Below are 13,139 nucleotides of genomic sequence, written 5' to 3'. Positions count from 1 at the left end.
TCAACTGTACATCATCAAGACATCTTACTACACATACTTTCTCTACTGTTGCCATTTTTGACTCAAAAACTTCCTACCATATGTTGCCCTTTGAGACAAAGCCCAACAGTGTTAAGTATGAGAGAAGTGTCCTAGCCTATTTCTTTACCCAGGATTATTAACAATATAACCCTGGAAACATACATTTGATATTGAGTTTATTTATGTATTACTTCTAGGCTTAAGTTTTTCTTATCTTTCTAAAAACTTATTTCGGAAATTTCTGACAAAAACATTTACAAACATGCTTTTTATGGAATACTACAGTAATTATCCACATTTCAGCTGAAACATAGTTACTGGTATATATATGAATCTTGGAATGTTTGATGACAAACTAATGTCAATTTTCTACTTTGTGTAAAATATACAGTTCTACATCCAACACAAGTGATGTTAGAATCTTGTGTGGGATTCTGGTCGACATCAACATTAAAAAAGAAAAAAAGCCCTACTGATTACAATGTTTTTACAAGCAGTAAAAATAATGTCTTCCTTATAATATAGACATCTATTTCCTCTACAGAGTATGGTTAATTTCGCTACATTATGTAATATGAACTGGTCCTCAAAAGTACAACCAGTAGTTTAAAAAAATAAAGAAACAACCAAACTTGATTGCATCACTCATCTGTTCCTCAAAAAGCACTACATTATCATGTTAACAGCTTCTGACAATGAAGTAGCAGTTGGTTAAATAAATTTACTCTTATGTTAAGCATAATCCTTGTTTATTCTTTCTCTGGAACTTGATAGATACAATTAAAAATTAAACCTAAATTAAAAATATAATGCTTTTCTCTATGGAATACATATATGCATAACCGTATCCATACAACAGAATCATGAAAATAGAACACAGAAAATATATTTATAATCACTTGTTGAACTCAATGACTTAAAAGCTATGCTTGATGATTTAGATAGCACTTTAAAGTACAGGTTATAGAACTTTTATTGAAATAAAGTTCACATATAATCTTTTAATCCTTACAGTTAAAAATAATCTATCTCTAGAAGAAAGAAGTACCTAGAAGTTAAATGCCTAGAGTATACACATAAAGCTGTGTATTGTATCAAAGAATAAGAAATAAAGACTTGATTTTTTTCCTTAAATTTTATACCTTATGACTTGTTTTTATTCATGTCAGTTTGTATGTGATTACATTTTTGGGTTCAATCTTTCAAATTTTCTATGCTGTCCCCACCTAAACTGATGTAGGTTATTAGAAATCATTAATGCAGTAATTAGGGAGTCTTATTGGACTTTAATATAAAACTTCCAAGATTATTATTATTAATGTTATTTGGGAAGCATTAAGTGGATCCACATTATGCTGAGTTTAGTCTTGACTCAGTAGTATTATATAATCTTGAAGAATGAACCTTATGGTCCAAAACAGTTTCTAAACTACATTGTCTAAATGATGCTATCTAATTTCTACTAAACAGATTTCAGAAGACGCAGACTCACTCAAAAAAAGTCTGGCACATTGAGTATTGAACAATGTTTAATGATATTTATAAGCAACTGAACTTGTAAATTCCAGACTTATATACAATATCTTTATAAATTAATGCATTTAAATTTTGACCCATGATCTTCAGAATGATGAGACAGGAAAAATTCCCAAGTAGATATTTCTTTTGATTGATAATTCTATTTATATTTTAATTGATAATCTTCCTTTGTTAGGCTCACGTGATGGACAAATGCTTATATGGATTTACTTCCAATGTACAAAATAAGAAAGAGGATGAAAATGATCTGTAATATAAAATGAGGTATATAAATAGTATTAATATGCTAAATGTTAATTCAATAAAATGCAAAGTGTGCACAAAAAGAACGGTTTTAAGTAGATAAAGAATTACTAAGCAGTGTAAAACATTGAATAAATATATGAATTAGTTTTATTAACTGTCTTTTCTGTATGACCTTCAATATTTTATCTAACCATGTATTAGTGAATTAAAAAATGTAATTAATAACACACAAATAAACACCTCCTACTTGGGAACTACGTAAGAAGAATAAGTGTGACTATAACAGAGCAAAGAAAGGAAAATATACTAGCTTTAAAAGATGTGAAAGATGAGAGCTTATGTATGAAAGCTGCTAGTAAGTAAAACATGTAAAGTATTGTTTTACAGACCTGGTAAGAAAGGGGAGCAATTAAAATTCTAAGAGAGTTAAGAAATTAAAAACAAAGATATTTCTTCCTTAGGATATGAATTCAATTCTTTGAATAAATCAAAAGAAATTTAAAATCTTAAAGTATTAAAAAAATCATCATATTTCACACAATACCTTGGTTAGGTGTATTTCAGTATTTTCAGTGAGTTCAAACTCTGTCTTCCCTCATAAAAGCTTATAGACACTATTTAGAGAGAAATATAAGCAATTTAAAACATGTTTTTTAATTGAAAAAAGAGAGTTTGCCTGTTGTTGTTCAGTCGTATCCAACTCTTTTGTGATCCCGTGAACTGTGACCCACCGAGCTTCTCTGTCCATGAGATTTCCCGGGCAAGAATACTGGAGTGGGTTACCATTTCCTTCTCCAGGGGATCTTCCCGACCCAGGGATCGAACCCCCATCTTGTACACTGGCAGGCAGATTCTTTACTGCCGAGCTACCAGATAGTTTGCCTAGAGATATCAAAATTGTGTGTAGTTGTTGTTTAGTCACTCAGTTTTGTCCGACTCTTTTGTGACCTCATGGACTGTAGCCTACCAAGCTCCTCTGTCCATGGAATTTTCCAGGCAAGATTACTTGAATGGGTTGCCATTTCCTTCTCCAAGAGATATCAAAACTGTGTGTAGACGTGTGTGTAAATTAAAATACGATGACAGCATTAAAGAAAATTTGGTTACTTTAATAACACTTATTCATCCATTAATTCATTTCCCATCACATAATTACTTTGCACTTATAATATGCATAGTTGCATAATGAGTCTAAATATGCCAAGAGAGAATTGGCTACTAACTAGTTTCACCCAAAGGCACAAATTTTTAAATGACATGTTGTAAGAGAAGCACTGCTGTCTAAATAAGTAAAATGCAAATTGTCCACAGAAATTGCCAGATGTATAGATTTAAAATGAACTGCTCTGTTTCATATCTGCACCTCAGAAGAGTTTTTTTGGCTTTCACTTTAAATCATATTAGTTACAGAAGATTATTACTCAACAACTAAAGGAGAAGAAACAATATAATCTTATAACATCTCACTTATCTAGAGTATAGGAAGGTTCCAGTCAGCTGCTGCATCAGTTAACTGGAATAATGATATGAATTGCGAATAGATTACCATTTTTCAAAGCAGTGCAATATTGTAAAATTCAGTTAACACTGAATTCTAACAGTAGATATATAGGGAATATGAACTAGGGTCAGGTTTCTCCTGATCTTGAGTTGTCATACATTTCCTGCTCACAGAGTTGAAGTGAGTAAACTTTTTTGACTATGAGAGATTAATTTATAACTACAAAATAATTTAATGGAAAAATAGAAAGACTGGTGTGATTCAAAGACCAGAGGTTGGTCACAAAGAGATAAACTAAAAAAGTAATAAATTAGTTAGGCTCACAAATCTAGATGTATTTTTATGAAGATTAAGTAAGAGAACAAAAATCTCAGAAATAGGATAGTTTTTAAAAAAGCAGCACAGCTTGAAGAAAAAGTGAACAGAAACAAACATATCCATTTTAAGAAAAGGAAAAAAAATACTGAAAAAGATGTCCATTCATTTAGTAATGTGTGGACCTAAAAAACAAAAATATTAAAAAGGCGACATATAAAAATACCTTTTGTGGAATTTAATATTTGGTAAAGTGATGCTATGTTTATGACATTAGAGGAATATACAAATCCCAAAGACAACACTATACATGGATATAAGGGTAATCTGTACTGGTAAGAAAAGTAATTTTATTTTGAATTCTATATATGCTCCTACACAATCTTGACTTCAACACTCAGAGGCCAAACTAAAATAATGAAAGGATTGGAAAAGGTGTGACTCAACAAAATATACTCTACAATTTTAAAAAACTAAAAACTTGAAGCTCTAGGTAGAACTAATATAGATACCAAAAAGAATTTTCCTAAAATGATGGTCACCAGTGAGAAGTCTAGGTTAAAGTGGCAGGAATATTTTAAATGCAATGTTTCCAAATTCTGACATCTTTTCTTAACGCTATGTTATATATGATTTGGGTTGAAATTTCAAAAGGGTTCCAAAGTAGGCAAAAACAAAGTTAGTTCAGGAGACAGCTAGAGTGATTTTTTGACATGCCTGGACCACTCTAAATGTTATTTGATATGAAAACAGAATCAGTTGCAACACTTTTCAATAGGTGGTTTCCTACAGTCCTAGGATTGTAGAAAATTTCATGGATTTAGGATTTAAAAAAAATCATGATATCCATGTACGCTTTTTCACTCTATTCAATATAATTTATTTTTTACGATTCTTTAAACAAATAAAAGAAATATTTCACAAATACATTTTAGATGAAACTTCATTAGTCATTTATCTTATAATTATCTTCAATTCTTAGGGAACGATTATGTTTTTGACAAGAAATCAACAGGTTTACAAAACACAAATCCTTATACCTTTAGTACTGTATTGTTTAGGCTGATTTAAACTGAAAGATATATTTGCTTCCAGACCAAAAAAAAATCTGAAGAGATAATGTTCAAAATGTGAAGCCAAAATCATGAGCAAGAAAGATTACAAAAATAATATTAAATGAAAGTGAAGTCGCTCAGTCGTATCCGACTCTTTGCAACTTCTCTTTGTAGCCTGCCAGGCTCCTCTGACTCATTTGAAAAGACCCTGATACTGGGAAAGATTGAACGTGGGAGGAGAAGGGGACGACAGAGGATCAGATGGTTGCATGTCATCACCGATTCGATGAACAGGAGTTTGAGTAAACTCCGGGAGTTGGTGATGGACAGGGAAGCCTGGCGTGCAGCAGTCCATGGGGTTGCAAAGAGTCAGACAGAACTAAGCGACTGAACTGAACTGAACTGAACTGAGGCTCCTCTGTCCATGGGAATTCTCCAGTCAAGAATACTGAAGTGGGTTGCCATTTCTTTCTCCAGGGGATTTTCCCAACCCAGGGATTAAACCTGAGTCTTGCACACTGCAGGCAGATTATACCGTCTGAGCCATCAGGGAAGTCCCCAATATTAAATATATTATTTTAAATATTGGGCTTTTCTAAATTACATTAATGACATAACTTTTACCAGTTATAGTCTTGAACTTAAATTATTTTTATGTTCCTTATTTGCTTGGACTATCTAGAATGTTTTATGTTTAACTTACCGTGTCACTTGAAACACATGTTGTTTTTACATAACATGTCTATAGTTTTAAAGAAATTCTTGAATTCCATATGAAAGAATATAAGGAATTTTAAACTCCAGAGAATATTTTTATTTCATTTTAGTAAGTGTTGAAAACAATTATTAGCTTTTATTAAAAGTTAAAGTTGTATTTTAATATTTTTTGTTATTCTAGTAAAAATGAAAGGTAAAGCTAAGCTAAAATTTATTAACATTTTCAGATAAATCTAAACACTGTATGACCATACTCTACATGTTTAAATTTATTTCCTCAATCTTTCAGTGTATTCCTTTGATCCTTACTAGAGTATTAGAAATCTACATCATAACAAAAACAAGAGAAGGCATGCTCGTAAAGCGCTCATGACTAATGATGTTACGTATTAACAAATATGTTCAAAATCACTCCTGATTAAAAAAAGTAAGTTCCATTTCGTTAAGTGCATTATGTATACTCTTCATAGATCTTTTCTTATACATTGAAAAAGGAGGAAATAAAATTGAATACAGGTAGTTTTTTAGAAACACAAAGTACACTTTTTAAACATGTATATACATGCTTTTGTGTAAAAGTTGTTTTCCTCCAATTTTTAATTTTAACTCTAGCGATCAGAGGTGTAGAAATGGAAAGTTGGAAAGTTCTTGGGTGTAGACAATGACCTCATTTGTATTATTAAGCATATCACCATTTCCTTGGGATCATTTCTAAATGACAGTGCTAGCCTCATTAGGCTTTTTTTTAGGGCTTCACAAGAGTAACTAAATATACAGCTACTTTCTTTAACATAAAAATGTACATTATGTTCATTTAAATATTAAATGTATGTTTAGCAAAAGTATAACTGCCTTCTCAAGAATTATTTAAACACTCTGATTTTAAAACAGGTAATTAGTGCTAATTTTTAGATTTTTTAGTAACATAAGGGATGTGCTTTTCAATTTAGAAGATGAGAATATTTCCATTCCTGATGATAAATGATACACATATTAACAGCTACCACTATGTGAATTTGGGGGCAAAATAGTCAGGAATGGATGGTTCTGATTTAGTTTTGTATAGTTAGATTAAGCATAAAATTGACTATGCTTATTAAGTCAGAGGCACAAAGTAATTTTAAAGGTAACTGTGTGTCTAAGATGACATTAAACATTGGAAGTTAAAAAGAGCTCAGATATGACCAAAGTTATATGAAGAACTGAGGAAAGTATAAATAAAAACAGCAAAATAGCTAATTTTCTGCTTCTTTTTCACCCTGGTCACACTTTACCCCAAGCCCTAAATTTTGAGCAATGTGAGCTGAGCTGACTAAACAGAAGACATAAATTGCTATTCAAAATTAATTGATTATAATACATGTCTGGATAATATGCAAAAAAATCTTAATTTTTTTAGTAAAATAATACATGCATTCTTTGATTTCTAGCAGCACATATAACTGATAACATATTTCATAATCCCTGAAATCAAGGATCTAAGTGAAAATACTAGACTCCTAAAGTAGAGACACTGGCATTATAATATATGCAGCATTAAAATTTTTATCAACAAAAAATGTTACCATGATTTTTAAAATTAAAAAGAAAAACTAGTCAGTAGAGAAAGACTTTTAAAGATGTTCAAAATTTCAGTTCTATAATGTAAATGAAACTTCATCAAGGTTGGTATTCACTAAGAGTTAAAGAGGGTAAACTGATTTTTCACTATATTTAATGTAGAATTACCAGTTAATATATGCTAACAGAAAATATTGTATATTTATTTAGAAATACACATTTGAATTACTCTGAATCATATACACTTTGAATTTTTGCCTTGATAGTACTGGTAATATATTTCTGTAGTGTATATTCTTACTTTAAGTGAAACACTAGTGAGAATATGTTGTTTCAAATTTGGAAAACTTTGATAAGTAAAATTTTAAATCCAGAATTTAGTTTGAGGGGCAAAGAGTGAATAATAGTCCTTATTTATTAAAATTTGATTTTAAGCTGCTTTAAATCATAGTGTATGTGGATGTGTAAGTTAAACATTAAGACTTTAGCATCCAAATTATATCTATAAGATATTTTGTTAGATATTTCAACAAAATACTTTAAGTATTTGTGCCCTCATATTTCAAAACTTTATAAAATGAAGCAAAACAAATATCAATAATTTATAGAGAGGCATAATTATTTAGTTCTGGAATGCTAATATGCTATGTCATTCTGGGGTAATGGTATTCCTAAGTAATTTGAAAAACTGAATACAATCCTTCTAAGTACACAGTCTCATCATTGTTGCTATCAGAATGCATGTATTCAATTGCAGATTCACAATTTTAATTGTAAGATAGTAACTAACTCTTATCATCAATATCCAGAGTTGTAGTCATATCCTTATCCTCCATGTATTTAATCCATGACTTTCACATTTACATAAAAGGTCTAAATTCTTTTAGTTTTTTCTTCCATTTAAGTATTTTTTTCATCCCACTTCATAAGTCATAAAAGAAATGATATATCTGCAGTGGCTCATTTTTGTTTCTTACTTATAGCTCCATTATTTATATTTTTTGCACTGGAAGATGAAAGTAAGAAAATGACATGTACATTGGATTTGCTATACAAGATAAAAATCATCTTTTGATTAAATTTTTGTAATTTCCATTCTTATCAGATATTAGTTGATGTGGTTTGATCAAAATGTTGAATCATTAGTGGTATTTAACCATTAACTAAAAAGTAAAGATTCCTTTATAGCAGAGAATAAATGGAATAATTTCCTTACCAAGACCCTTGAATAAAATATACTAAAGAATCCTAAAGCATTTGTTTTTCAGCTGGTTGTATAAAATGATCCACTTAGAGATGAGGGTCCCAAAATCAAAAGAGCTGAGTACAATTATCAAAGTCTCAATATTAGAAGAAGAACCTATTGTTGTAAATAAATGAATAATATTGCTGTATTGCTATGCTTTCATCATGTAGTTCCTCTGATTCTGATAAGTGACTTGAGTCCATGCCAACATATTACTAAACTACACAAAATTATCAAACTGATGGATGCAATGTATTCTGAACTTAGCCTAACATGTTTAATATCTTTATGGGAAAAGGATGACTAACAATAATGCTGATATCGACAAGAAAACAAAATTTCTCTGTGAGTTGTGTCAAAAGATGTTTTCCCACCTTACATAAGCCCTTCAAAACACACGGAAATCAAGTAAACAGGTGAGCAAGATTCAAAGGAAATATGAAGATCATTTGAAAAATGTTTTCAACAACATCAGAAGTTATGTTTGATTTAGTATCCTAACCCAGGAACCTGTCTTCCTGTTAAGTATATTTGTTTTTCTATTGTAAAGTGCTGCCTGCATCCCGGAGTCACTTTTATCTTTGTTTTTGAAAACAACTTGAATTCTATTTTTACTAAGAAGAATGGAATGTTGAACTTTATTTCCTGAAAGGGAAAACTTTGATACAGCCTTTTATGTAATACTTACTCAAATATGGTGGTTTGTAAGGCGCTCGTGTATTAGACAGCAGTCCATCCAGCTCCTTCCTCTCCAGGGTGCTGTGAAGGGCCTTCTCTTTGCCGAAGGTGGAGAAGGACCTCTCCGCCCCAGGCTGGGCTTCTGGAGTTTCAAACACTTCAGTGTCTGGAACAGAGTCCATGCCAGGAACGTGCAGATTGCTACGATAATCAGCAGCCTGGCGTCCATCAGAAGCGACAAAGGAGGGCATCCAGCACCGATCTGAGTGGCCAAGTGCTTTACATTCCTCGGTGCAGTTGGAGAAGAGATCCATACCTGTGAGCAGAAAACAGAGAAGCTATGGATGGAGGCTTCACCAACACGACCAGCTGCGTGTGTATGTGCTCAGTCGCTCAGTTGTGGCCGACTCCTTGTGACCCTATGAACTGTAGCCCACCAGGCTCCTCTCTGTCCATGAGATTCTCCAGGCAAGAGTACTGGAGTGGGTTGCCATACTCTCCTCCAGGGAATTTTCCCAGCTTAGAAGTGAAAAATTACAGGCAATGTAAAGAGTAATGGGTAAAGGTATCTTAACAGATTTTTCTTCTGTTAACCTGACAGGAGCCCAAAATCACTTTATATTATTTTGTAAAGGGTAGGACTCTTGGCAAACAGGCTCTGAGATAGATGTTTCTAAACTGGTCAGGATGTTGGGGGAAAATATTGACTCTAAATTATTTAAATAATTATAAAATAGTGAGAATGAATATTAAAAAAAGGAAAATCTCTGAAATTCATAACAGAAAAAATAAAACCCAAATGGAAAGCCTTCATTACCTGTAATTTCTAATGATGGTAAGTCCTATTTTTTTCCTTAGAGACAAAAATGGAAGAAATATGGGAAGTGTGAGTGATGATATTTAGATGATAAGATCTAGACATGAAATAAAAAGTGTAATTCAACAGAAACATGGCATACATATCAATACACCAATAAATAATAAGAATAAAACAAGATTCCCTGAGTGGCCAAGAGCATGCTTTTTTAGGTTCTTAGAAAATGACTTTCTACAAGTTATTTTTCAGTGACACTCTTGTAGCCCATATTACTACAAACTGCTTATCATTTACCACTTAGACAAACCCAGAACAAATGACTGTAATTAGTGAAACCAAGGTAACCAAGTGCAAGGTGAGTCAGCTGCAGACTCTATTGATGAATACCTTATTACTTGTTCTATATTGGAAAACACTTGTCCCAGACAACACAGAAATGTTTGCTTACTGATCCTAGAATACCAAGATTTCAAATGACATCTTCAAGTTTCATTGTCTCCTGTAGACTGACAAGAATATTAAACATGATATTTATGATCCAAGAAAGCTCACTCAGTCTCTTAAGCAAAATATGGTTTTGGGGCACTACAGAATACTGTTATTCAATCTGATAACTGGCATTATGTAAAAAAGTAAGCACACAAACAAAAATCACATTTTAATGTGTTTCTAGACAGAGCAATGCATTTATTAAATATGTTTAAAAACAGGATCAATTAGAAATAACCAAAGAGTGATTATTCTGTACGTCAGAAACTCTCAAATGCATGAAATGCCTGGTATGGAAAAACCACGGATTATTTTTTTAATCAAGAGAGTGTAATGAAAACACTTGATTGTTTCTTCTATAAATATTATGAGTGATTTGAGCTCTTGAGCAAGTTTTAGTCTGTAAAATCCTGACATACAATAATTTACTTTTTATGTGCATATTTTAACAGCTCTTTATATAATAACAAAGAAATCAATTTTTAATAATTACTAAGCCCCCAGATTATCCTCAAGTATTTTGGAGTTTAAAACAATTAATTATGTAAATTGTTTAAAGAAATAACACCAAACTTCTTATCATATGTTAATCTCATGTTGTAGTGACTTTTTAAATTTTAAATTAAACTATGTATAATGTTGGGGCTTTCCAGGTGGCTCAGTAGTAAAGAATCTGCCTGCCAAGAAGGAGATACAAGAGAGGGGAGTTTGACCCTTGCACTGAGATCTTCTGGAGAAGGAAATGGCAACTCACTCCAGCTTTCTTGCCTGCGAAATCCCACGGGCAGAGGAACCTGGCAGGCTACAGTGCATGGGGTCACAGAGAGTCTGACAGGATTTAGCGACTAAACAGCAGCAGCAGCAGCATGTAAATGCTAAACCTGACTTCGATTATAATAATCTATTGATAATTGTCATGCATAAACCCAGAAGTAAATTACCGATCAGTGCATTATAGAGGAACATAAACGTGAGTTGAAGCTGGGATAAGGAATCAGAGTAAGATCAGCAAGTAAAACAGGTCAACTATTTTCTAGACACCAGGGAAGTTAAATTATTCTATTCCTATAAGGAGATAGGTATTAGGGAAAAAAAAAGAGGAAGGGAAGAAGAATATCTCTGATGCACACTGACACAGCAGGTAACTAGAAGCTATAGAACCAGAGAGATCTGTATTTTGATGCACTGTACTCTAAACACTCCCCATTTATAGTGTGATAAGGAATAAAAGGTCTTTTTGATAGATGGAAGTACCATTAAAAGTCAATTATGAGCAATTATTTTAAAAATAAATTTATATCATATTAAACTTGAAGTTGATGTAAAAATTCAAATATTAAGATAGAATTGTATTACCGGATCCTGATAAAGATGGGTACTAATGCAAAATTTGGAATTAATACAATTTCTCATCACATAACTGATAAAACCCTTTCAAATACACCTCATGAGACCATTAATAGTATTTCACATCTTTTTGAGCACTGTACCCAAGGATTCTTATAATTCTGAATAGGATATACACAGAAAAATTTTAATGATCTAGTCTCCGTATTATCTTTAAGATATCTGAAGGTACTTTTATGAGATGTTAGAAGGTACTTTTATTAGAACTTGTTTTTATGGCTAGTTGATATTCAATTGTGCTAACTTCTCTTGAAGTGTATGGTTTTCTGCCTCTTTGACTTATTAGATGCTAGTTAAAATTCCCTTAGATGAGGAAATAAAGTTCTCTGACTTGAAAACCTGTACAAAAAAATTATTATGTGCATAACAAGAAAAGTGAGAAATATAAAGTTTTCTGTTGGATAAACAGTGTTACCTGCCTGAAAGGGGAACAACACTTGTATATAATGTTCCTCATAAATTTATGAGCTACTCCTTCTAAAGTGGGATCCCCATGGTGATAACACAGCTTTATGTAACTACAAGGAGAGGGAAGATGGTCACCTTGTGCATGAATATGTTTCACACGTTTTACCGACAAAACAAGTGTACTAACTTCTCATGAGGAAAATATCAGATGTAGAAACAATTTTTTTAATCACATAAAAAGTATATCAATAAATTTCAAATAAGTTTTAGAAATATTCATTGAAAAAACATTGTTTTTTCGTCTTAAATGTAGAGTTTGAGAACCAAATAAATTGTGCCCATTACCTGGCCTCACCTTAGGGAGCCAGTGAAAGATGAAAATGGCTTTATCTTTTTTCATGTATCACTAGTCCAAATTAAGTATATTATTTTATTGACCAGACAAGCAGAGGCATGTTTAAGTTTTGTGGTGGTCAATGACTGCACAAAGGACTGGAATGCCGTGTATTTCAGTACATGGGACATTTAAAAATGCATACCTTGCACACTGCTTTTGGAAATTTTTAACATCTCAAGTTGAAGGCCCAAGAGAAAATAACTTCAACATCATTTTTTTTCTCATTCACATGCCCTTATTTTAGAACCTGTGAGACTTGTATAGCAGAAAACTACAGGCCACACCTGAGTTTTGAAGTTTTGGTCATTCCTAAGAAACATTTCTATATACAGATTTTATTTGCAATTTCTTGCAATTTATTTTTTTCCACTTCTCAGAAATGGTCTGTTCTACATGGCACGACAGCTGAAGTGATAGACTGCCTGTTATATAGAGATATATTTAGACAAATTTTAAAATACATCTTTTTAAACTAGCAAGTAACTTGATCCCGTATAGTTGGTAATATTACCACTGAGAACAAACTGTGATTTCAAAAATGTAATTGTAGTCAATTTGTTCTGTTTTATGATGAATTCAATACAGTAAAATTACATGGACCTTTCTCATGTACCAAGCCTTCAAAAAATGTATTTTTCCCCAAATATGATAAATTAATTAAAAAATCAACACACATATTTTTGAGGAAAATTTAAGTCTTCTTTTAATTATTTAACACTGGAGAAATTAAGATATTAACAATA

The 13,139-nt window shown here is 31.9% G+C and overlaps 1 protein-coding gene across 2 annotated transcripts in view; it reads right to left on the bottom strand.

Moving 5' to 3' along the window:
- The window catches only part of PCDH10 (protocadherin 10), a 41,608-nt gene that overhangs the window by 18,607 nt on the left and 9,862 nt on the right, over positions 1 to 13,139 (bottom strand). The window contains exons 4-5 of one of the 2 annotated variants that reach the window (XM_081538317.1): positions 8,889 to 9,194; positions 1,533 to 1,807 (exon numbers count right to left, since the gene is read on the bottom strand). In XM_081538317.1, coding sequence (XP_081394443.1) covers positions 1,767 to 1,807; positions 8,889 to 9,194 — 347 coding nt within the window. In that variant the 3' untranslated portion in view covers positions 1,533 to 1,766. Of the gene's footprint in view, positions 1 to 1,532; positions 1,808 to 8,888; positions 9,195 to 13,139 lie in introns of those variants that run through there. The other variant, XM_081538316.1, reaches the window with a different exon arrangement.

The sequence above is a fragment of the Giraffa tippelskirchi genome, chromosome 11, assembly GCF_054371585.1.
Source record: "Giraffa tippelskirchi isolate mGirTip1 chromosome 11, T2T-mGirTip1v1.2.pri, whole genome shotgun sequence".
NCBI lineage: Eukaryota > Metazoa > Chordata > Mammalia > Artiodactyla > Giraffidae > Giraffa > Giraffa tippelskirchi.
The sequence above is the reverse complement of the archived record's forward strand: the minus strand, read 5'-3'. Positions and strand labels throughout refer to the sequence as shown.